The sequence below is a fragment of the Notothenia rossii genome, assembly GCF_949606895.1.
Source record: "Notothenia rossii genome assembly, chromosome: 8".
In the NCBI taxonomy this organism is placed as follows: domain Eukaryota; kingdom Metazoa; phylum Chordata; class Actinopteri; order Perciformes; family Nototheniidae; genus Notothenia; species Notothenia rossii.
In genome coordinates, this window is record NC_136906.1 from 37,455,195 (window position 1) to 37,480,567 (window position 25,373).

The 25,373-nt window shown below is 38.9% G+C and overlaps 3 protein-coding genes and 1 long non-coding RNA gene across 11 annotated transcripts; 3 read left to right on the top strand and 1 right to left on the bottom strand.

Moving 5' to 3' along the window:
• The first annotated feature begins 251 nt into the window (after window positions 1-251).
• On the top strand, window positions 252-615 carry LOC307015590. The gene is made up of 2 exons (XR_013801606.1): window positions 252-385; window positions 481-615. It is a non-coding gene; the product is annotated as an uncharacterized lncRNA (long non-coding RNA).
• Window positions 616-5,507: 4,892 nt separating this feature from the next.
• Window positions 5,508-16,451, top strand: LOC307014662 (uncharacterized protein). Of its 7 annotated transcripts, none has more exons than XR_013801279.1 (14): window positions 5,508-6,700; window positions 9,654-11,609; window positions 11,800-11,920; window positions 12,301-12,375; window positions 12,675-13,064; window positions 13,291-13,391; window positions 13,624-13,852; window positions 13,979-14,157; window positions 14,321-14,414; window positions 14,510-14,619; window positions 14,892-15,246; window positions 15,360-15,422; window positions 15,721-16,095; window positions 16,335-16,451. XR_013801279.1 is itself a non-coding variant. In XM_079642728.1 (6 exons), the coding sequence occupies exons 1-6, from the start codon at window positions 11,511-11,513 to the stop codon at window positions 13,681-13,683; spliced, it is 846 nt and encodes a 281-aa protein (XP_079498854.1). In that variant the 5' UTR covers window positions 9,825-11,510; the 3' UTR covers window positions 13,684-13,967. The 7 variants fall into 7 exon arrangements, 1 of the variants encoding a protein (XP_079498854.1); XR_013801280.1 differs by lacking the exon at window positions 5,508-6,700 and having other exon boundaries at window positions 9,825-11,609; window positions 15,721-15,775; window positions 16,004-16,095; XR_013801282.1 differs by lacking the exon at window positions 5,508-6,700 and having other exon boundaries at window positions 9,825-11,609; window positions 14,892-15,018; window positions 15,132-15,246.
• A 139-nt stretch (window positions 16,452-16,590) lies between these two features.
• Window positions 16,591-18,809, top strand: LOC307014663 (uncharacterized protein). Of its 2 annotated transcripts, XM_079642730.1 has the most exons (4): window positions 16,591-16,694; window positions 16,779-16,949; window positions 17,123-17,299; window positions 17,663-18,809. In XM_079642730.1, the coding sequence occupies exons 2-4, from the start codon at window positions 16,814-16,816 to the stop codon at window positions 17,872-17,874; spliced, it is 525 nt and encodes a 174-aa protein (XP_079498856.1). In that variant the 5' UTR covers window positions 16,591-16,694; window positions 16,779-16,813; the 3' UTR covers window positions 17,875-18,809. The 2 variants fall into 2 exon arrangements, with proteins under 2 accessions (XP_079498856.1, XP_079498855.1); XM_079642729.1 differs by having other exon boundaries at window positions 16,623-16,949.
• An 885-nt stretch (window positions 18,810-19,694) lies between these two features.
• Window positions 19,695-21,701, bottom strand: LOC307017169 (general transcription factor II-I repeat domain-containing protein 2A-like). Its single transcript, XM_079646713.1, has 2 exons — window positions 20,485-21,701; window positions 19,695-20,282 (listed from the first exon to the last, which is right to left on the bottom strand). The coding sequence occupies exon 1, from the start codon at window positions 21,602-21,604 to the stop codon at window positions 20,489-20,491; it is 1,116 nt and encodes a 371-aa protein (XP_079502839.1). The 5' UTR covers window positions 21,605-21,701; the 3' UTR covers window positions 19,695-20,282; window positions 20,485-20,488.
• Window positions 21,702-25,373: the final 3,672 nt, after the last annotated feature.

Consider the following 25,373-nt stretch of genomic DNA (forward strand, 5'->3'; position numbering starts at 1 on the left):
GTGAGGATGGTGTAAAGTAAATCAACGTTTGGCAAGAAGACTAAACGACAGAGAATAGTAAAAGGAGTTATCTTTTTCTTAATTTAAGGCATTTATTTAAAACAAGTACTTGTCGTCAGTTTATTTGAAGTTATAAAGTATAATTTGTGTGACATACAGTAGACGGTGCGGTGGGCAATGGGGGATGGGGGTGGCTTTTTGATTCTTTCACCTTCATTGTTTTTTTTCTTCACAGCTTCACATCATACGTTCTCTGATGTTACTTCTTTATTGGCCAGTGCTGGTGGCCAGTGTGTATTCTGTCAACAAAATGAACTTGCAAATAAGGATCACCTTCAGAAAAAGCATATCAGTGAAGCAGTTTATTTTTTGGAAAATAACCAAGGTATTAAGTATAAAAGAAAAATGTTATACAGTACATTTTGATTCATTTATATTTAAAAAATGTTTAATGCATGGTAACAATTTCACTTTTTTCAGAGAAATTTGTGGTCGCCTGCCTCTGCAAGGACATTGAAAATGCATCCAGAAGTCATTAACATTGCCCATTTTGCCATTATAGAACCTTCACACGCCCCTCCACCATCATCAATCATTTTAAAAGCAAACATGGTAGGATTTTCTGCCTTTGAAAAAATGTAATCTTTATGGCAAGCAGCTGAATCATCCAACTATATATGCTGTTAAATGATAGTGCCTAGTGTGTCATGTGAAAACAAAACTAATACACAGCTGGATGCAGTAAACTCATATCATAACAAATGTTTTCCAATATGTTGAATATAAGTAATATTTCTGTCTTTATAATTTTTGTATAAAATCACTGCATTCTGCACAAAAATAACATAATTGCATTTACTTATTCAATTTCATTATGCTATTGTGCGCCATATTTAATTATTTGTATTCACATTGTCTTTCTCCTACAGCTCTTACTTCTGAAAAAAAAAAAAAAGGTAATACAAGTCACTTTTTTCCAATCATCTGCTGTTTAATTTTTATGAAGTGAGTCTTTTATGACAAGTAAGTGCTATGTTGTGCATTCATAACAAATGTTAGAAGACCCTTGTGATGACATTGCTATGTAATTCAGAACATTAAATGTGAACTGAAAGATATTATACTGCCATATTAATTTTTACGATTTCACTGTCATACTGCTGGAACCATCTCCATTGCACTACTGTTGATTAATGAAAATGTTATTTCAAATAAGATATTAATGATGTATGTGAATTTTTTTCCTTAAAATCTTTCCCTGAAATTGGTCTATCATGTCATCATCAGTGATGGGGATTCACCAGCATTGTCATAGATTGCTGTTTCCCATAAGCATTTCTTATAAGTTTACATTTGGACCAATGTTAATAACTGTTTTTGTTGTTGTTGTTGTTGTTGTCTTTTGCAGCGACACCAAGCACCCAAAAACGTAAAGCTGATGACACTGCGGAACACAAGAAGAGGTTACGTTCTAATCCTAGTGATTTCTCATGTCCCCACTGCACATCTGTGCTAGCTAAGTGCACCAAAAAACTTAAGACGGCATATCAAAGATGTGCACAACCTTGATGCTACACCCATGACATGCAAAGATGTACGAAATGGAATCTATGTCACTCCATAATATGACCATAGTCCAGTTTTCCCCATTCATGTCATCAAGACAACAGATCCACCAAATATTGACTGTGAGGTTGAGAACTGTCGTACTTTCATGCAGATTGCTTGGTGTTAAGGAAATCCTGGAAAAGAATGTGTACACCTTGAAAGAACAAAAAGTGCCAAACCATATTCACAGCCAGCAGTCCTCACATCCACGTCCTTGCAGGATATGTTAAGCAAAGGGCTGATGTCCTCTGAGTGGGGGACAAAATGTGAAAAACTAAACACTGCTGCAAAAACCAATGGTGTGGACAGTGTGGTTCCTGTTTTCTTTGGAGACGAGGGTTACTCCAAACGGTGTTATTTTTTTTCAGTTTTTTTTTTTTTTACAAGTCTTTTTATTTCATTATAGTGTACAATAATCGATGCCATTTCATAGATTGTAATATCACAGTACACTCACTACACTCCCCCCTCCCTCCCTCCACCCGCACATGCCCACACTAACGAAACCAAAAACATTTTAAAAAAATAAAAAAATGCTTCTCAATATAACTCAAACAACAGAGCCATGAAAATGAAAATAAACATAAAAAGAAAAAAAACAATAATAATAATAATAAGCCCACATCAAAGTAAAACAAACAAATAATTATACAATTAATTATACAATACAGCGACAATATAGACAATGACAACACAACTAGTATTTCCGGCCGTCAGGAAAAATAGCCACAGAATGCACCATTCCATCACTGGTCATATCTCAGATATATTTTCCAAATATGAAAACAATGGCAACCACAGAGCTTGAAAGATATGTCCATGATTATATTTTTCCAAAGTCATTTTCTCCAGAGGTAAAAAATGTGTTATCTGATCAATGAAAAGTTTAAATGTTGGAGGACGTTCATTCTTCCAGAGTAAAAGTATACATTTCTTGGCAAAATATGTTATTGTGATTAGTATTCTATAATGTTTGGGGTTCAGTTTAAAGTTTGGCATATCATTTAACAGGAAAAAACATGGATTTTGGCTCATTTCGATGCCTAAAACGGCTTTTGTGAGCGTATGAATCGAATCCCAGAAATGTTTCAAGAGATCACAGTCCCAAAACAGATACATAAATGTTCCTTCTTTTACTTTACATCTCGGACATTTTGGAGAGTTTCTTTGGAAATGTTATGCATCTTTATGGGTGTGAGGTCAAATTTGTTGATACATTTAAAGTTTGCTTCTTTGATTTTATTGCTTGTGAATGGAAAATGTGTTCTTTCACAGATATTCAGCCATGTAATTTCATCTATCTGCATCCCTAAGTCCTTTTCCCAGATTTTTTTTAAGGTTGGAAAGGATGACTGAGCTCTTTTAGAAAAAACTGCATTAAATTCTCTAATTTTACCTTTGATCGTGCTCGATGACATCAATATCTCCTCCTCTTCCAACAATCCCGATCTCAATTTATTGCTTTTAGTAATTGATTGGATCACGTTCCTAATTTGCAGGTATCTGAAAAAATCCTTATTTGAAATGTCATATTCTGCTGTTAAATCATTACATTATTTCAATGTTATATCTTTGTGAAACAAATGTTTCAATTGCTTTATACCTGCTTTCGTCCATTTGTTTATATTGATTGACAACAAATATTTGCTAAGATCAGGATTGTTCAAAATAGGAGAAAAGATTGAAATACCTGACTTAACATGAACTTTTTTTGTACAGTCCCTCCAGGCTAAAAGTGTATTGACCACTGTAAAACATTTGGCCATATTTTTCACCTTATTGAAATCTTTAACAAATATAAGAGTTTCCACTGGCAACGTGTCAAAGATATTGGCTTCTATCTGAACCCATAGTGAATCCTTTCTTCCCAGAAGCCAAGATAGTAAATTTCTTAATTGAGCTGACCAGAAGTAGTGTTGAAAGTTGGGAAGACCAAGACCCCCCATGGTTTCTGGTTTCATAAGAGTAATTAACTTGATTCTTGTTTTTTTATTACACCAGATATATTTTGAGATGTGTCTATTGAGAGATTTAAAATAATCAGCGGATAAATAGCATGGTAACATTTGAAAAAGAAAAATACATCTCGGTAGAATATTCATTTTTATGACATTGATTCTTCCTAGCGGTGATATTGGTAATGTGGACCATTTAGATAAATCCTGTTTGATTTTGTCAATGAGCGGATTGTAATTCTCTTTAAACAGATTAGGTGTGGTGTTATATTTATTCCTAAGTATTTAAAGCCACCTGGTGACAAATTAAAAGAACAAGACTTTTCCAGATTTGCTGTTGGCGTCATATGTAAGAAACAAGCATTCGATTTCTTAAAATTAATTTTATATCCTGAGTATCTTCCAAATTGCTCTATCGTGTCGAGCAGATGTGGTACTGAATTTTCTGGGTCTGTTAAGTAAAGAATGATATCATCAGCATACAGAGAAATGTTGTGTTCATCGTTAATCTTCACTCCTTTAATACTTATGTTGTCTCGCACACATGACGCCAGTGGTTCAATTACAATTGCAAAAAGCAAAGGTGACAGTGGACATCCCTGTCTTGTCCCCCTTGTTAGTGAAAAAAAATCGGAGGAACTGCAGTTAGTGATAACCGCTGCTTTAGGATTTTTATAAATTGATTTGACCCACTCTATGAATCGAGAGCCCATATTTAATCTGTTCAAGATAGCAAAAAGAAAATTCCACTCAACCCTGTCAAAAGCCTTCTCGGCATCTAAAGAAAGAAGCAGAGAAGGCTTCTGACAGGTGTCCAAATGGTTTATAATATTCAATATATATATATATATATATATATATTATCAGAAGAATATCTGCCCTTCACAAAACCTGTTTGATCAGGACTAATTAGTTTAGGTAAAATAATTTCCAATCGTTTTGCTCATAATTTGGTGATAATCTTATAATCATGATCCAAGAGGCTTATAGGCCTAAATGGAGAACAATTCAAGGGGTCTTTCTCATCTTTATGTAGTACAGTAATATATGCAAGATTCATTGATTGAGGAAGTGTTCTGTTGTGAGAGAAGTTGTTAACCATTGACATAAATATAGGTTGAAGTTCAGTCCAAAACTCTTTATAAAATTCTGCCGAGAAGCCATCTGGCCCTTGGCTTTTATTTATAGGCATAGATTTAATTGCAGCCACAACTTCTACTTCTGTAATTGATGAGTTTAGATACTACTTTAGATTTAATTCAGATAATGTAGGTAAATTAATGTTATGGAGATAATTGTCCAGTTCATCTTGTGAGTAATCACATTGAGATTTGTATAATTTGTTATAAAATGCATAAAAAGTCTGGTTAATCTGTTTTGGGTGGTATGTTATCTTCTTGTCTTTCAGACGAATTGCTTTTATAGCCCTTTCTGCTTGCTCCTTCTTAATTGATAGGCGAGTAGTTTACTTGGTTTATTGCCGAATTCATAATTATTTTGTGTGATAAGATTCATGTGTGTTATGATTTCATTTGTTAAGCCAATATTTAATTTAGCTCTGGCTGTGTTTAATTGTTTCCAGTTTTCATCTGTTGATGCGGATTTATGAAGTACTTCACATCAGTTTACTCCTCTTTCAAGTTCTTGTCTGAGCTTAATTTTTTCACGTTTTTTAAAAGATGTGTATGAGATAATAAGTCCTCTTAAAGTAGCTTTCGCAGCTTCCCAAATAATATTCTGATCTATAGAGGGGTCATTATTTTCTTTTATATAGTACCTTATCCACATTCGCATTTTTCATTTGAATTTTTCGTCTCTAAGTAAGGAGTTATCAAATTTCCAGCGCCTGGATACCAATTCTCCACTCTCCAAGTGAATAGTTAGATGAACTCTTGCATGATCTGAAATATTAATGTAATCAATTTTGCATTATTTTACCCTATGCATGTATTTTGAGGGAATAAAAAAATAATCTATTCTAGAATAAGAGTTGTGGACATTTGAAAAGAAAGTGTAATCTTTGACATCTTGATTTAATTGACGCCATACGTCAATAAGGCCACATTCTGCACAAAGCCCCTGAAGGACCTTTGAGGATTTAAGATTGTGGCTCTTGGACTGGTTAGATTTATCTAATGTAGGGTTAAGGGTGCAGTTAAAATCGCCGCCCATCAGTCCTAATCCTTTGCAGTTTTCATTGAAGAGCAGCAACATCTCAGACATGAACATTGGTTCATCTATATTGGGAGAATAGATATTTAAAAAGGTGATTGGGGTTCCAAAAATAGTACCAACAACCAAAACAAACCTACCATTTGGGTCCGTAACTCATTTTTCTAATTCAAATGGGCAAGTTTTGTTTATCACAATAGCTGTCCCTCTACTATGGGTTTTATATGATGAGAAATACACCTGACCTATTCAATCTCTTTTCAATTTAAAATGTTCAGTATCTGAGAGAAAGGTTTCTTGTAAGAAGACCACATCAGCTTTGTCTTTTTTAAGAAGAGATAGTACTTTATTCCTTTTTATGGGATTTCCCAAGCCTTTAATATTCCAAGAATAGATTTTCATGTTTTGCATGCTGACTGCTGCATATCTGTGGGATTATATTTAATATGTTGTATATTTTGGCCCCATACACAATTTTTTTTTTCAGTTTTTACTGATGAAAGAGACAACTGGTGCCGGTTTGGAAGAACCAGACACAGTGGCAGGACAGTGGAATTGTCAGTGTCAGGGAACTGGAAGATCACATCGATGTATACATCGAATGATGGGAATGTGGTGGATTTTCCAGGAGTCTCCAGGCACTCTAGTCACCTCTGACTTACAGATTGAGGATATAGACGACTTGGAAACACATATGGTCGAGAGCAGCCCTTTCTGTGAGCCACACAATCTCACTTCTCAAAAAGTAACTGTGATGACAGACTATTTATCAACAAAAAAGCGCATCCCGTGCCTGCAGGAGTTACCGTCGGAGCTGAGGACTAAGGAGAGACAAGCACCCCCCTGTTTTGTCCCCTCAGAAGAAACCTGCCCCTACTGTCGAGGGCCCACCCCTCCAGATCTTAACTCCCAACAAATTGTAACCACACAAGCAACGGTGTATGGGATTAAGTATATAAAAAAAGGTAAAACCATTAAAAAAAGATTCCTTATACGTTGCATGGTATATCCATCCTGATATCTTATAAATATATTTATTTAATGACAACTGTAACAATAACAAATTGAAGTAATTTGTATGTCGTTAGCCTAATAGCATAATTGCCCATGTCATATTTGAATGTTGTTGGAAAACAAGAAAAAACTAAATTTTTAGCAAGCACATTGGTATTTTTTATTGATTTTGTAACAGTAAGTTCAACCAGATGTGTGAACTAATTTGCACCAAAAAAAAAGACACAACATCAATTGCATAACAAATAAAAATGACTTAGGCAGAATGTGCCATGACTTAGGCCATTTTTCTTACACAACTTTTTGTACACATTTATACAAACATAACATAGAAAAGTAGTTTTACTTTCCTAAATATAACCAAGTTGTGTTACCTGTCTAACCTTAACCAAGTTGTTCTTAATGTCTGACCTTAACCAAGTTGTTTTACTTGTTTAACCTTAACCAAATTCTACTCAGGTGCTGTGTGAACTCGTTTTCTATTGATGAGGGAGGTTGTCGTAGTACTGGTGGGCCACTCTTGGTAGTACTGGTTTCATTGCTTGCAAGTCATTGTATTTCCTGAGAGTAATTGGCAATTGAGCAGGAAAGAGTGGGACCCAGTGGACCGGTTCTTCGGGGATGCTGAGTCGCTGAGGTAGGTCCTCCCAGTCAGACTCAAAATCCAACTTGTGCCGGATTCGCCCATCTGCCAAGTACTGGAGAGCTGGGGTCGCCAACTTTTCTGCCTGGTCGAATTTTGGTGAAATAGGCCCCAGATAACTTCATGAAGTCACTGTGGTATAGCTGGGTCACCTTGTATGGGGATGGGTGCAAACGTGCAGTCTCAAAGATGACAATGTAATCACGTGGAGTGTGAATATCTTTGATGGTACGCCGTTCAATGAGGCTATGCATGGAGTCACACTCCATTTGTGTGTGCCCTGCAACCAGAAACTTTTGTTTTATGGTGACACCATGCTTCATGGCCAGATCTAGGTACGCATTTGTGATGGTACAACATCGATTTTGATAGCCACAGCCATCACTCCAGATTATGACCTTTTCGATGTTTCGGTTGGCATCAAGGACTGCCTCAAAGTGCTTGTACTGCAGATGGGCAAAAACCTTGCTGCTGAGGGAGCCCTCATGCTCCTCCCAGGCGTAACAATATCCATCTTTGTTACCCAGGTTGAAGCAAGTAAAGTTGTGCATCTGTAATTTAGTTTTGTAATACATCTTGCTAGCTTTTGTCTTGGGACACAGAAGAACGCTCTGAAGGTCCATTGTCCACACTGAGACCTTGTCACTGGATTCCTGTTTATCCTTAGCTTTTTCAGCTTGAGCTTGAGCCTTTAATTTCATGTGCGTAGTAAGGGTATCCTGATCTATATTTTCCACCTTGGCGCCGATACATACATCACACTGGTCTTTTTTTGGTACGAACACAGAGTATTTCTGCTCACTGAACACTTTTCGGAAATATGTCTCACTCACAACACATGCTCCACTTTTACCAGCAGCTTTCTGGTATTCCTTGTGAAGGTCACTTAGAACTGTTCCCGGCTCCACAAACTTCTTATCCTGATAAGAGGGAACCTGACGGCAGTAATGGGATGGAACAGTAGGCAGCCCAGAGAGCCATTCTTTCAGGAAGGTCTGGTCAGCATCTGATATGGGCATATGTGGACCAGTCTTATTGATCTTGGGTTTGGGCGGATCAGTTTTGGTTTTCATGTCCACAGTTAACCATGATCCGATGGTTCTGGGGGCAATGCCAAGGGTTGAACAGAAAATAATCTTACACACAGGTAGTTTACATCTATCTGCCAGTTGCAGGTGGTATGATTGGGACGTTTTTCTCCTTGATGCAACACCACCTTTCTTCTGCTTTATAGGCACATTTTCCACTAAAGTCTGCATATACAGCTTGCGTGTCTCCCAGGAGGGCATGGACCAGAAATTGTTGAAGATATCCGTTCTCTCTTCTTCACTCAGCAGTTCACAACTTCGTTTCTCCGACCTTAAGCAGTGCTGTGATGTGCAGGGTGGGCCCATGGTCTTTGGCTGCCTCTCCTGTCCCGTTGCGTTCTTGTAATTCTCCCCCTTAAGGCGCTTCTCTTTTATCACCTGTTGCTTCCACATATGTGATCTTGGACGCTTATGACTTTTAACAGCGGGAGCTTCAAGTGCAGCCTCTTCTTCACTATGTTGAGCCGTGTCTGCATCACTATCATCATCTGGGTGGTCATCTTTCTTAGGTCTATAGTCCTCATCCAAGACGGAGTCATAGTGTTCACTTTCTGACCATGAATCCAGATCAGAATCAGCTCTGGAGGCTTCATCTGCTGTTTATTCTTCAATCCGTAGCCTGGTGTCTGTCATTTCCTTCTTTCTCACATCTACTGTCATCTAAATCCTTCTCTGAGTCCTTCTCTAAATTGTTATCAAGTTCATTTCCTGACCCTGAAGCAGAAGAAAATAAAGTTGCTGAGTGTTGCTACTTCATCATACCTTGTCGCAGAAATGTGATTAAAAGTTTAAACACACAGTTCCTAATCCCTTTGATTGACTGAAAGTACATTTAATGTGTCTAGAAAGTTGAAGAAATATGAACTAGCTCACCAGATGAATCAAAAAGAAGAGCTAATGCTTCACTTGTGGTCAGCAGAACCCTCTGTCTCATGCGGTCCGCCATCTTTGTATGTAGCGTCAAAAATGCCAAAGTCAAAGAGATGACTTAGGCAGATAGTGATTTTGGACCCTAAAATGTGTTCTGATAGGCTGAGGACATAGGCAATAAGGCAGGGTGATGCAGCAGTGGTAGGAGAGTAAAGTTAGGCAGATATCACAATTTGGCCAAAAAATGACTTGGGCAATTATGCTATTAGGCTAACGATGTGTAATATGTCTTTGAAACAACAGGTGTTTCAGTTGCTGTAAAACAGTGCCTAACATGTGCCAATTTGGTCAGATTCCAAGATCTTTCACTGGTTTCCACAACTTCAACAACCGGGTCATCTTGACACTGCCCCTTTGTGAGCTTCTCCTGTCTGGTTTGGCGGTAAGCTTTGTGTATAACCTAAATAAATACATCCAAGTTCATGATGTTCAATCTTGCAAAATCATATCTTTGGCAATCATTTTTGATAATGAAGATATCCTGCTATGTTGTTTCAAAACGGAACAAGACAACCACTGGACGCATGCTGGACACTCTGTCATTGTTCAACGACAACCCAACCTGATCTCACCAGAATGCGTGACTCCTCCACGACTCCTTAACACCGCAATGCGTGGTGGAGTCACGGAATCTTTTATATTTGCGTGTCGGTAGCACGCAAACAACCCCAATGTAAAGTGAATGAGGCTCCTTTGTCGTGGTGCACACACGCATTTCTACAACGTCCTGCAGTGAGCTTTTTATTCTATAAAACGTTTTAAAAATCTACTTTATAGCTTGTAGTAACTCACGGGAGGCTTCTTTTATTTTATTTGTATTCATAATAATTTTTATTTTTCGTTAGAATGTATTATGATGCATTATTTACCAATGTTTGTTCTCAAAAAACGGTGCATTTTTATTAAATTAGTTATTTTCTAAGGAAGGCCAGAGCTTCAGCTGTGTCAAATAGATTGTTCCCTTTAGTTTACGTTATTTAAAAGACAATTACATTCATATTTGATCATTAATAGTAATAATAATCATTTTTTTAATAACAACGATAAACCAGAAGAAGATGCCGTCGTTACCACGGCAACGTTATGTCGCGCTTGACGGCAGTGACGTAGCCACGTGACGTTGCCCACGATCACGTCACTTTCATTCATTTCATCTCACAACGGACTACAGTAAGTATCTAAAATCAAGGGGAGTTTATTTCTTTAAAACACGAAATGATATTGCTTTTATTTATTCCACTGTAGCACAGTCTCTATAGCGTTTCATTCCTGGATATTATGTTGAGTTTATAGTGTGTTTAGCTTTTACAATAGGCTACGCGCAAGCTAGCGGCCACGTTCAGCTAGCCTCCGGCTTTCCGGTCAAAGTTTGTAGCTGGATAGCATTTATAGTTTATACAGCTAAATGACATTAGCTGTCCCCGGCACAGTTGGATAGTGGAGGTGCCTGCTAGAAAAATATGTTTAAATGCTTGTATTTGCCCATGTGTTGTAAAGACAGCTTTCAACACAGAGTTGTAATAGTGGAATCGGCGATGGAGTGGAACAAAAATGTGGACCTAGAGTTTTTCCAGAGGATTTGACTGGCCAGTGGGGACATTGGGATTGTTACATTGTAGAATTAAAATATATAGTAGAAGATATAAGATATATAAATTATACAAAATTATTATTGCATAATAGAGTAATGCACAGATTAATTATTATTGCACTCTCTTCATTTTGTGTATTGTTTGTATATTGTGTCTGTATTTTTTGTATGCCATGTCCCTCATAATATAACAATATGCACAGTATAAATTATACTAAATTATTATTGCATAATAGAGTAATGCACAGATGTTACTGTTATTCTAAATAATCCTAATCATGTTTTTATTTTTCCTGTTTTACAGCTTCTTTACAACTCTATATCACCAACACACACATATCCACACACACACACATAAAACCAACGGCACTTTTAAGAGCCACTCTCTCTCTCACTGTCTCTCTTTCTATCACTCTCTCACTTTCTCTTTCAATCACTCTCTCACCTTCTCTTTTTCAATACCTCTCTCTCACTTTCTCTTTTAATCACTCACTCTCTCTTTGTATGCCATGTCCCTCAACCGTGAAGTGAGGGTCTTTGAGGATCCAAATGAGGCCAGGATGCACATGGCAGCATTGATTAGCGAGGCTCTTGTCCATGAGGCCAGGGTGAGGCTTTTCATGATAAGCAAATACCCAAGTCTGTAATATAATCATTTCTATTGCTTTTTATTGATGTCATGTAAAGTGTCCGTTAGACCTTTTTATGCAACCGTTAAATAATTGCTCAAATATAAGAGCTGCTGTCTTATGTTGTATTACAACTTTGTTGTTGATCTCAACCTCTGAAAAAATATAGGCTACTGAAACCCCTGCCATCCCTCCGAAAAAGAAAAGAAAAAGCAGGAAGAGACCTCTTTCTAATCCAGTGGTCACACGCAGACGTGAGAGACAACGGGAAACTCAACGCTCCGCATCAGGTTTGTTCTTTACTATATCATGATTTCTAAATCTAAGAATAAAGATAATTCATAACAAAGTTATTTTGGTGTACACAGTAAGAAATTATGTAATGTAAAAATACCTCTTGACAAATCTGTTGCAATGTTTAAAACATTTTCAAATTAAATCAAGATATTGTAAGAGCCTGTGACTGATAATCCTTGCTTGTGTTGTATTTTTTAACATGTGTACCTCGATTTGGATAAAAGTATGGCAAATGTAAATTGTCATTGTGATGCTGTGGTAATATGTTCTTAGTTTCATTACCTGCAGTCCTTACAGAGCATTTTCATATTACAATTAATTGGTGTAATTTTAGATTGATTGAAGGGTTAAGCAAAAATGAGTGTCTCTGCAGCTTCACAAGCCAGAAGAGACAATCCTGTGCATGAGGAAGGCCTTCAGCTAGAACATCAAGAGTTCGGTAGTCTTGGTGAGTATATTGATTATAACAGCAGTTGACTGGCACTACAGTTTTTCCCAATGTTTCCATTTTTATACTCATCTAGTTAATCAGAATAAAGTATTGAGTATTGACTGTTTCATGACAAGTGAATGCATATTTGGTATAAGTATCACTTGCTAATATTGCTTTGGATGCATATAATGGTTCATAGCATGTTGCTATTATTAGTCCGCATGTATTTTTCCAACTCAAAAGTGTTCCAGTATACTACCTTAATATCCATCATACCAGTTTTAGGGTGTCTTAACAGCTGTTTTATTTTTTAGAAACATATCTCCAAGAGTTAAGAGACACCCTAACTGCAGTCCAGGTCCTGGAGGCAACAGACGGAACGGTTTCTGCTTGGGCACAAAGGCAGCTTCTCACAGATGTGAGAATGAAAACTGCTAGGCCAATGCTTTTTAATGCAAAACTCTCAGCTGAGAGAATAGCCATTCAGAAGTGCCACAGATGCTGTTCAGAAGAAGCGGCTATTAGGTGCCTGGACTGTGTTCCACTGGACATGGAGTTCCTCTGTGCAACCTGTGACATTGAGGCCCACAAGAGGAATATCTTCCATGACAGAGAGGCTGTGTTCAATGGATTTCTGGAGCCCATTCCCCCTACAACTGCTGTGGTGGTGGATGAAAATGGCCAGCCTCAGTTTTGTGAACAAAGTATGTAAAGATTAACATTACATTACAATGTCCCATTATATTGTAGTTCCCAAAATTAAGTGTGAATGGGAAGTGTACATAGCTGATTGAAAAAAGTATGATTGGTTTTGACTAGGGCTGCAAGATATGTGGAAATGATGCAAAATGTTATTGAATATCTTGATAATCTGGAGAATTAAGGAAAAACTGTAAATACACCCTTCCTAACTTATTTTCTATATTGCAGTATGTCAACTGCCTGTTCCTATACTCCAAGGTCAATCTGTGAATGCTCTGATGACGTCACAGTTACTCCTTGGAAGCATATTTCTGTGGTCACCATCAACGGTATGTTGTTCTGAAAGCCCTTCTTTTTGTACAAGTAGTTTTGTACGGCAGAGTTTTACCACTTTGTGCAACGCAAAGATTTGTATCACCTGGTCATTTTCAGACAACACCCAAATGCCATGTCAAATAGCTAATATATCATATATGCACATCTATGTATAAAATACAATATGTTAAGGCAAACTCACAGTTTGATTACCGAAATACCTTTACTTTCTCCATTTGTTCACAGGACGATACAATGTCTGCTTGCCTCGGAAATCCTGTCCTGCTCTGCAGAATGGACTCCTGAGGTTAAAGACCTGCTTTTGTATCGGTACTGGCCAGCTAGCACCAGCTGCCAGACGCTTTACAAATATGATGTGTTCACCTCATTCGAGCACATGAAGGTGACAGCACCAGCCATGTCAAGGCAGGCATTTCTGAAAATGTTGGAGCACAGACCTGTTCAAGCTGGACGGGTAAATCTGCCTGAATCACACGGAAACATACAAAAAACAATATCATATTACTGTATACCATATCATTAATTGTTGGCATTGCTTTCAAAACATTTACTAATCCACTTTTAATAAATCAATATACAGACAGGTAGTATCTGTGCTGATACATTTCAGCGAAGCTTCTTGGAGTTTTGCTTCTGTCAGTACAAACAAGAGGATATGTGCCAGGTCCATCACTTTGTTTGTCCAGCATGTTCTCCAGACATGTTGGCTGTCTGCTGTGATGGAAACCGCAAGCATTACCGCTTTTCCAAGTCAAAAGGGTAGGTATGGTATTAATGAAAATGATAACGAACACACCGCTAATACAAATAGTAGCCCTTGGGGTTGTGTTTGAGTAGCCATAACAGAAATTAAAACAAATCATAGTAATGTAGTGCTTTGTAATTTGTATTATTGACTTGTATGTTAACTTATCATGGACAGGACTGAGGAGCCGCCAATCTATGAGGGCTTGTTCCTGGCCAAGGATGAGGAAGTCGCAACATTTGTTGACCTTGTCAGAGGCAACATGAAAAGTGTACGTTTTTTTTCTTATTATGATAGTTCCAGTTACACCTGTGGTGTTCTTTTTTATACATGTCAAAACTTGTGTTTAATAAACTGACTTTATAGGGAAATGACAGTGCCGTCTGTGGTACTGCCAAATTCACCGCTGGCAGAGGGATGTCAAAAAAGTCTGGTGCCCAGATAGACGAGGAGGGCATTCAAGTGGCAGTTTGCAGGTATGTATTTGTAAGTGTGTCTGTGTGTGTATATGTGTTTGGTTCTTGAGTCCTGTCTCCTTATTTCAGTTTTAATAGCAATCCAAGTCTAAGTCTTTGTAAGAATTGGAAGCATTAAACACTTTTGATGGTGAAGCGGAATTGATCCATCATTTGTAGTATCCAAGTGTTATTTTTTGTTATAGCCACCTAGATGACAGAGATGAGTGCTTAAGCCAGGCCTTGCTGTGTCAGTTTATTATTAACAACTAGATTTTCTTCTGATTAATCAGACATGGGTTTCTCTTACGAGGACTGAACCACTTCCGTGGAGAAGTATACGCTTACCCAATGTTTCTCCAAAAAGAGATGTCGAAGAAAGGTAAATGTTGACTTCTTCTGTATGGATGTAACATGCAGGTAATCCTCACTGTCATATTGCACATCCACAACAATGTTTAAAATGGCCTATGCCTCAGCAGTCATTTTAGATGATATTGATATTGTCACAAAATGCTGCTCCTGCTTCTTAGGTACTGGCCATACCTTAACAAAATAGCCGAGGGATTACCAGAGCTTCTGCCGTTGACCGAAATGAGGCCATTTCTTAGCGTGATGCATGCTAAAGCCCATACAGCAACATGCGAGGTACATAACATCTTTAATGCAAAGGATTTTTAAATGTTGTGCATGGCATGCCTTATTGGATATCAAACACTTCTAAGGAAATGCTACATAACACTACTTGCGCTGTGTTGCAGGTGAGATGGGGTGGCAGAAGTCAGGACGGAGCAGGAAACACAGTGGGAGAGGAAGTAGAGCAGGTATGTTATTAATGGCATTATTGTAACTGTATGGATACAAGAAGTCTTAATAGAAAGCAGTACAGATATGTATGTGTCATCTCAGTGACAAGCCTGTTGATTAGTTGAAAGCATATCTTTTATGTCTGAGTTAAAATGAAAGATAGGCAGTTCATATGTTCAGCCACACTAAATGCATGCATATTGTAGGAAGTCAGTACACAAGTTTTCTCTTAAACCATCCAGTTCAAGATCTATGATGTGCAGGTGATATTGTTATGTGATGGTGACCGAACATTAATTGTAACATTCATTATAGATGAACAGCTTTCTCTCCAGGGCAGCTCTGGTCACAAAATACATGACAAAAGCAGGTTGGTATTAACACTACACACTGTGTGATAAGGCAGCCCTGATAAGTATTTTACAGAGAGTTCCCTCCTTAAAAACATTATTGGTGTATTACTTTACTGTAATTACCAGTTCAACAACATTTTAACGATTGGGTTTAGTCATGTCTATCAGGTTTCTCACTCAGTATTGCCTTTTTTGATGTGAATACTTACTTTTTTGTTTGTGGATATATTTGTTGTCTTTTTTAGGAAGAGGGAACTTGCTCACTCAACAGGCCATGGGTTGGAACAGAAGGAAGAGGGACAACCTTCATCAAGTTTTAGCCCACAGATATGTCAAAGTAAGGGCAAATTACAATTGTCTTCTCATCTGACATTACATATTTATGAAGGATGTCTGCAATGTAACCTCATAGCTATATACATGATGTTCTCCCTTATCCACACTTCCTCTTGCAAGTCAGATGGTTTCATGGAATGTTTCAACTGTTCTTCTGAAGGTCTTGTACTGAAAACTGGTGTTCTTTGCATTATGGTGTTGCATGGTGCTTTTCGCTGACATTTTCTTTTTTTTGTAAAGATCACAGAGAAGGCAAAGGTGGAAGCTGCCAGCTTCAGCAACTTCAAAAAGCAGCACAACCTTGATCAGGAGACCATACAGCAGTGGGTGTATGATGTCAGGCAATGGGCGGTCACATGAAGACATACCACAGGTTTTCCATATATACATCTGTTCATTACTGTAAGTTTAGACACACAATATAAGTTGGCCATATGTTGAAACTGAGACTGTCACTGATTGTATCTCTTCTCCAATTGTTTTTTTGCAACTATTTAGAGAGAGTCTACGCCCCAGGGTGTACTGAAGGACTGAGGGTGGATATTGAGAACATCACCCTCACTCTTTTGCGAAGGAAGCAAGATCTGTATCGTTAGCATGGTTTGTTGTCAAACGTAGCTATTGAAATTACCTTTCGAAAACAACAAAAACATTCTGGCACCATGACACAGTTTCACTTTGCAGACAGCAACCAGACAAGGCAAAGGAAGAGGAAGAGAATGAGAGAGCTGAAGAAGAAACTTCGAGAAAAAGTTGTGCAATACAACACAGGAGTGCAGGAAGAACAGATCGACGAGGAGTTGGCTTGCAGTCTGACAGAGGGCTACATCCTGCCATGGGAGAGGCATGCAAATGGTAGGATAATTGCTAGTTTGGCTTGTTGTTTTTTTAGTCTATACCAAAATATGAAAGAACCAATGCTATCGCTACAAAGATTCGTGTCTCAGAAATGAAAATCATTCTATAATAATATAATATATGAATAAATATTCCTTGTCCACTACTCCATTCCTTTCCTCAACCTAAAGGCAACACCTTCAGGTTGAAGAGGTCTGTCTTTGACCAGGTAATGCTGGTCAGACGTTTGGAGGAGGAGCAGAGCATCCTGGTGAAAGAGATGTCGCAGCACATCATGTTCCTTCTGAAGGAAGTGCAAGAAGTGGAAGCACTCAGAGGACAGACTTTGGAGGGCATCAAAACCAGCAGTATGTCTGAGATCTTAACATTTGAATATTTTCATCACCTCTTCAACACATTGCTTGTCTTACATAAGTAGAACACATCTGTCACTGTGTCAGGCTGAAGTGAAATAGTCAATTACTGAAACTATTCATTATCAAGATCATAATCAATTATTTTCTGTCTATTGACTATTTGTTAAGCACTATCAAACATTAATCAACATGTCCCATTTGGCACCCAATATATAGTAACATCCTTCAGTTTAACATGGATTTATCTATTTTGTAGTGTTTTTACATATGCAGCATTGTACAATGCAAAGAGATTTGCAATTGTCCTGGTTTGTTTACATTGAGCCCTTTTTCTGTGTGATTATTCCTCTACAGATTTCGGTGACCTGACAGAGGATGCTGCACATGGGCTCAAGAGTGTCCTCAGTCGGAGGTGGCACTTCCTCAAAAGCCAAAACAAACAGGCTGTACATGCGTACAGCGGTGTAGCCGCTTTGGAATGCCATGATCTTCAATTACAGCAGGACATTGAGGAGTCGGATGACAATGACTACACTAGCCCTGAGTCTGAGGAAGAAGACCTGTAAAGGTTTCTGCCAAGCAACACAGAGGCACTGGAGAGCTCTTTCACAAGCGACGTGTCACGTCCACATGCTGGTGCACACCATAATAATGACAAAACACATTTAAAACACACTTAAAGCTATACAAAATAAAGACAGAATGCAGCGGCTCGTCTGGTCTTCAACCTTCCAAAACATTCCCACATCACGCCACTCCTCCGCTCCCTTCACTGGCTTCCAGTAACTGCTAGAATCCACTTCAAGACACTAGTACTTGCGTACCATGCTGCGAATGGATCTGGCCCTTCCTACATCCAGGACATGGTTAAACCGTACACCCCAGCATGTGCACTCCGCTCTGCATCGGCCAAACGGCTCGCTGCACCCGCACTGCGAGGGGGAACCCAAGTTCCCATCAGCAGAAACACGTGGGTTTGCTATCCTGGCTCCAAAATGGTGGAATGAGCTCCCCATTGAAATCAGGACAGCAGAAAGCTTACACATCTTCCGGCGTAGACTGAAAACTCATCTCTTTAGACTCCACTTCGAGCGATAGAATTATTAACAAATAATTACTAACAAAGAATTACTAACAAAGAACTACAAACAAAGTACTAACAAAGCACTTATATACTAACAAAGGGCTGGCTTATCTAAAGCCAGTTGTGTAGCACTTGAAATGTTTTAGCTCTATGAAACCTGATGTACTTATATGATTCTGCTTTCTTCAAGTTTGTATCTTCCTGGTCGAATGCACTTATTGTAAGTCGCTTTGGATAAAAGCGTCAGCTAAATGCAATGTAATGTAATGTAACATTATAAAACACTATATATGAGAACGATATGAAACTATGCACTTGTTTCGCCCGAGTTCATAGTAATGTGAAAATGTGTTTATATTTTTTACTTCCGTTTATTTAAAGCGCTTTGACTTGCTGATGTGTATGAAAATAAATTGCCTTGCCTTTATATATAACTGCCTCTTATTACTCAAACAAATGCTATACAATGGTTTTTTACTTGTCACTGCATTTTGTCATTCGTTGATAATGAACTATTAATGTGAATACATTGTAAATAGATGCCATACAATAACATAATCCTTTATTAGTAACATGTGCATAATGCAGGGTAAATACCAACACATTCTCACTCCCAACTCGTACTTCTAATGTTGTATTATTTTCTAAACCACACAGTGTTATTTACTCAACAATAAGACACAATTATCCTTGTGTTTATTTGTTTGATTGTATAATGTCGGACATTTGGAGCCGTCAGGACCGAGAGTCGGAGCAGCTCATAGAAGTTGCTTTAGAGAATTTTACACCCGGAAGTAAGTATTCTCTCCGCTATGTTTGACAACCCCCGTGATTAGTCCTCAAGCTGTGATTGGATGTTGGAATGCGCCGAGAGTTACGCCCGTTACGCCGAGTGTCAAACAGCACTTTGAAATGGGATGGAACCACGGCAGACTATCCAAAACTGGACTCGGACGGGTCCACCCCCCCGTCCCCAGAACTACACATGCTGGCTATTGTGTGTTTTGCAACATGTTCTATGGCACGTCTCTACTGGGAATTGTAGTTTTATAAGACGTTTTCGTATTTCCCATAATTAGAAGTTGCCAGTATTAAACTGTGTACATCCCTGAAGGTTTAGGGCAGGGGTCCCCAAACTTTTTTCTCTGGGGGCCACATTATCGTTCCTGACTGTGATGAGGGGCCGGGATCGATCATGTGGGCTGTATACTAACTAGGCCACTGCCTGTTATAGCCATAATTTCTAGCACAAAATAGTTCATCATTACAAGTGATTTGCAAAAGAAGTGAGTACTTCACATGTTTTTCAATTTGAAATACCACAGGTATTCCTTTTATTTTCTAATAACAACCATGTAAAAATAGCAAGGAAAGGTTAGAAAAACATGGTGATTGACAGTTTATGAGGGATACAATAGAAATGGTAGGCTTATATTACAGTGAGATGAGAAATCATCAAGACAAGAAACTTGGTGAACAATATATCAACTAACCAACTCTTATTTGTATATTCAGGTGAGATTTTTTTTGTTCAAGGTGAAAATGCAATGAGCACCCAAACACTTTTACAGCACAATTATCATCCCTTTGAAATAGGAGATTGAGATGAGGGGCAGTGCATAAAGAGGAGAAAGAGGAGAGAGAGGAGAGAGAGGAGGGAGAGAGAGAGACAACGATGGAGAGGCAGATGCTGAGAGAAGAGATTGGGAGGAGAGACTGAGCAGTAAACCCTCGGCAGGTTAAACTAGAAGAGAGTAACAGAATGGGAAGTCAGCAACATGTGCAGTAGGTGAACTGAATTGGTACTTGTAGCCAGGGTGGAAGGAAGGATGGATGGGCAGTGATCTTTGAGGTCAGCAGTTGCAGTCCCCTCTCTTGCTGCCTGGAAACCTGGCATAAAGGGATGACATTGGACACATTGAGTAAATTACATAAATATGCTGCCTGTTGTTCCTTGTGATGTGATTTTACAAATACAGTGTAGCATTATTCATTAAAATTCATTAAAAACATTAATCAAATTTCATCAAAAAAATCATAGTTCATGTTTACAGCCATATAAAATTGTAATAGTTAAAATCAGTATATTTACCATATCAGTGTGAACTGTGTGCTTGCTTCTGGCTGGTGAGAAGTCCGATGTCTGGGTGTAGCCTAGTGGTTGCCAGTCTCAAAGTTTGATGCAAATGTTCATCTGAGAGTCTGTTCCTCGTTGGATTTTTTATTTGCTTCATGCGGGAAAACGTCTGCTCGCAGGTGTAGGTGCTGCCAAAAACGGTACACATCTTCAGAGCATGTTGTTTAATGTTTGGGTAAGTGCCCTCTGGTAGCTCAGCATAGAACTCAAGGAGGTGGTCAGGCTTGAATGCGTCTTTAAGGACATCACAATTCTGCAGCTCGGCTAGTTCAAACTGAAGAGAGGGAAGTGCGTCGTCAATGTCAGCAGCAAAGGGGTTCTGGAACAGACTTATGTCTTTGTTGTTGACATGAAGCTCGCGGAAGCGCACACTGAACTCTCGCTGCAGCATCTCCAGGGCATCTTTGCACTTCGCGACTGGGAAAGGGGCGGCTGGTTTCTCGGCGCAGTAGCTTTGGGTGGCAGGGAGATGTGTGAAGTCCAGCTTTTGGACCTGTCGCACAAGGAGCTGCAGTTTGACCTCGAATGCTTTTATGTGGGAATACATGTCGCTGATGAGATTCCCTTTGCCTTGGAGCTGTAGGTTGAGGTGGTTCAACAGTTCAGTCACATCAGTTAAAAACGCGAGGTCCCATTTCCACTCCGGGTCGGTCAGCTCCCGTACCGTTTCACCTTTAGACTGGAGGAAGGTGTTGATTTCGGGCAGCAGGTCGTAGACACGGCGCAATACTTTGCCTCGACTTAACCACCGGATTTCGGTGTAGTACAGCACATCCTGGTGAGCAGACCCCAGCTCGGAGAGAAAGGCCTGGAACTGCCTGTGTTTCAGCCCATTTTTCCGGATGTAGTTGACACAGTGCACAACCACCTTCATCACAGACGCCCACTTCAAAACTTTGCAGCACAGCGCTTGCTGGTGAATCAGGCAGTGGACTTGAATCGGTGGGGCGAGACCTCGTTCCTCGAACTCGCCGTTCAAGCGCCCTACTAGACCCCTCGTAGATCCGACCATGCTAGGCGCACCATCTGTAGTGACACTGGCAAAATTAGCCCATTGCAGACCAAGTTCGCCCATTGTTTTGCACACTTCGACAAAAAGGTCTTCTCCAGTTGTTGTGCCTTTTAGGCTTCTCAGTGATGCCAGCTCCTCTGACACTTCAAAACGTGTGTTGTCGTGTGTTGGCTCTCTCTCTCAGTTGGTCAAACACGTTTCCCCCCCATCTCCTCAATTCGTCATCGTTTGTGCTGAGAGACTCACCCCACGGAAGGCATCTGTCTTCTCGGGACACACCTCCTCGGCCACAGCCAGCATCATGGCCTTCCTGAATTCTCCGTCTGTGAATGGCTTGCCGTGGGTAGCCAGTAGGTTAGCTACTTTTTAGCTAGCTCGGACAGCAGCCAGGTTGACCCGGGATTGACGAAGGAAGGCATCCTGTTGAACAGCTAGTCCGCCTTTCAGACGCCGAACCTTATCATCTCTCGCTAGCCCGCTCAATCTAGCATACTCTCTGTGCCTGGTTTCGTGATGGCGGCGAAGGTTGAATTCTTTAAACACGGCCACATTTTCTTTACATATAATACAAATGGCACGGTCCTTCCATGGAACAAAAAAATAATCCTTGGTCCATTGTTCTTTAAAAACCCGACACTCTCTGTCAATTTTCCTCACTTTACTGCACGCCATTACACTGCTGTTCAACTGTAGCATAATATTTTCTGCGCATGACTTCGATCAGCTTGTAAGGTGGCGGAAATTCGGTCATAAACATACGTCATATAAATAATACAGACACACATATTAAATTATATAAAATATAAATGGTTAATAAAAAAATATTTTAGTGTTAAAAAAACAAGATGCAAATGTAACAGATGTCAACCAGAACGTTACATAACGTTGCTTTTAAAGCGTGATAGAGGCGCTGGCGATCTGATTGACAGTTCCACTGTTTGGCTCATGGCCACTACCAGAGCCGCTCTGGCCACTACATACTGACGGCCTCGAGTTCTAATCTCAGGTGACGGAATTAACAGCGATTACCGCCCTCGTTTGGAGAGTCATGTTATTATTTCACAAAACAAGTTGGACAACTAAAATAAAATATTTAAAAAAATATTTTATAATTTTTTTTTTTTTTTTTTTCTTCTTTGGGCCAGTTCAAATGGTGAGGTGCAGAGAGGTGGAGGGCCGGTCAAAGGGGCGTGGCGGGCCGTATGCGGCCCGCGGGCCGTAGTCTGGGGAACCCTGGTTTAGGGGATAGGAAACACTCACATTTAAAACATATAATTTATATATGGGTGAAAATTGCTTGTGTCCATAATGGGCATCATTAATATATACCCACATGACAGCTAAGGTCAGAAGAGCTTTATTTAACAGCTGGTCTTATGTCTGTGACCCCTCCTGTTGTTCATTGATAAGCCTGAAACATGCACTTGTCAAGATTCAGAGGCACATTTAGCAAATATGGCAGTAGCCATAGATCATCTTAAAATAAGATATACTTTATTGATCCCAAGATGGACATTTTTTCGTTACAGCAGCATGTGTAACAGTTGTAAATATGCGGTGGTGTTTATTTGTAAATAATTTAGTATAATCACACAAATTCTGTGTTTTATATTTAATAATTCTCTGTTCCTCATTTATTGAATGTTCAATGTTTAACAAGGTCAGAGATGAAAAAGGTCGGAGATGAAAAACTTGGGTCGCAGGTTCCTACTATAATTGCTTTGTCTGCCACAAAAAAGTAAAAAAAGTAACCACTTTCATTCAACTAGGCCAGTAGGTAAGGGCTTTCCACTGGATAATAACTGCAGCGATGTATATGTTTTAGCTGAATACACGTTTAACCCTAATTGATGCAGTTAGTCACTTCTTTAATGTTTGTTCTTTCTGATGTAAAGTCAAGGTTGTAACTGTTTGCAATGAAGTTGTGGGGCGCTGAACTGTTCCTTTGATTCTTTTGATATATGATAGTAGTATAGCAGATAGCTGTTTTCTTATTCAAAAGAGGCCTTTAGACCATTAGTTTGTCTGTCTGTGTCTCCTATTAATATCTAAGCCTGACAAAGTATTGATATATTGCTTTCCTGCAATGTTAACTACTGTAGGCTATGTTAAAAGCACTTATTTTTAACTGATATTATACATATGTATTATACTGTCAGGTATTGAACATTCAATAAATAAAGAACACAGAATTATTAAATATAAAACACAGAATTTGTGTGATTATACTAAATGATTTACAAATAAACACCACTGCATATTTACAACTGTTACACATGCTGATGTAACGAAAAAATTTCCAACTTGGGATCAATAAAGTATATCTTATCTTATGATGATCGATGGCTACTGCCATATTTGCTAAATGTGCCTCTGATTGGAACAAACCAACACATTCTCACTTATTAGTTTGTCTGTCTGTCTCTGCTATTAATATCTAATAATAAAAATATTAAAATTCAATAACGTGCTTCAACCACTAGGCTTGATTTCTATCAGCTGTGCACCGTTATGGTGTAAATATCGCCTATCTACCAATTGGATCAAATATAAAAGTCAGCCGAATTAGTGTTGATACTGAAAGGAGACGTATTGCGTGAAAAGAAATCTAAGATGCTGTTTAATTGCTGACATATTTATGATTCACGTCACGTTTTCAGTTTTGGGGGCAGTTCTTCCTGTTTGTCCAGAAGCCTCCTCATCAGGGCTCTATAAATGCAGAACTACGGCAGATGTGTAATATTTAATGCAGCCGAACCGTGTATTACAATGCCGTTATGTCATGACCTCCAAAGAGAAAAGCAAGAAAACTCGGAATAAAGTATTGTTTTATCTTTAAAAAACTTTTCCGGATTTCACAGGAAACAGGGAGTCCGGCTAACTAAAATGTCCGGGCGGAAACAGCCGGACTCCCATAGATCCAATTACACACATTCCCTCAAAACTCACCTTTTCACTCTTGCCTTCAACTCCTAATCAACTAACCCCTTGCCTTTATTCCACCTAGCTTAGCACTTTCTACTTTTGTTGTTATTTTGTTTTACTTGCTTATAAGCGCTTTGAGCACCAGGAAAAGCGCTTTATAAATGTAATCTATTATTAAATTAAAATAGACTACAAACAGTGTATTCTCAAATGATTGAAGCATTGGCTACTTATTTCTTGATGTTTTGTGCATTAAGCATTCTGTTAATAATGTTTTCAATAATGTACTATCATCTCAAGGACCCCTTGTGGGCTGCTTCTGTGTATTTCAATCAGGAGAGACTTCATTTTGTTTAAAGAACATTTATTGACACATTCCATACGATAAATGTTAAGTCTTTGGCGATTAGACCCCGATCCTGAAATGGTATATCTAAAGGGGGAAATGCAGCCGTGAGCATACTGTATAGGGAACCCCCCGGGGTCTAGACACTGGTGATGATGCTGAAGATCTGGATTTGATGAGGAGATGGGATGAAGAGGGGGTGTGATGAGGTCTTTGGATTAGCTCTCCTGGCACTGGATGTGATGAAAGGAGGTGGATGGGGAGGAGGCGGGCGGCAGCATGAACACCTGAAATAACAGCTGACTGCCATTTTAAAGTTTGGCTCTAGCATGGTGATTGGCTGCTGGAGAATGAGGTGAAATGTAATATGTTAAAGAGAACGACTGTGATGAGCTGATTATATGCAGCTGCGGAGTGAATGTATATATATATATATATATATATATATATATATATATACAGTGCTTGAATTGGAATAAAAAAGGTGCCAGTACTCTAAATCAGCAACAAGTATTTCGCACAAAGTCATAGTATATCCTATAATGCTGGTGGGTTTGTCTC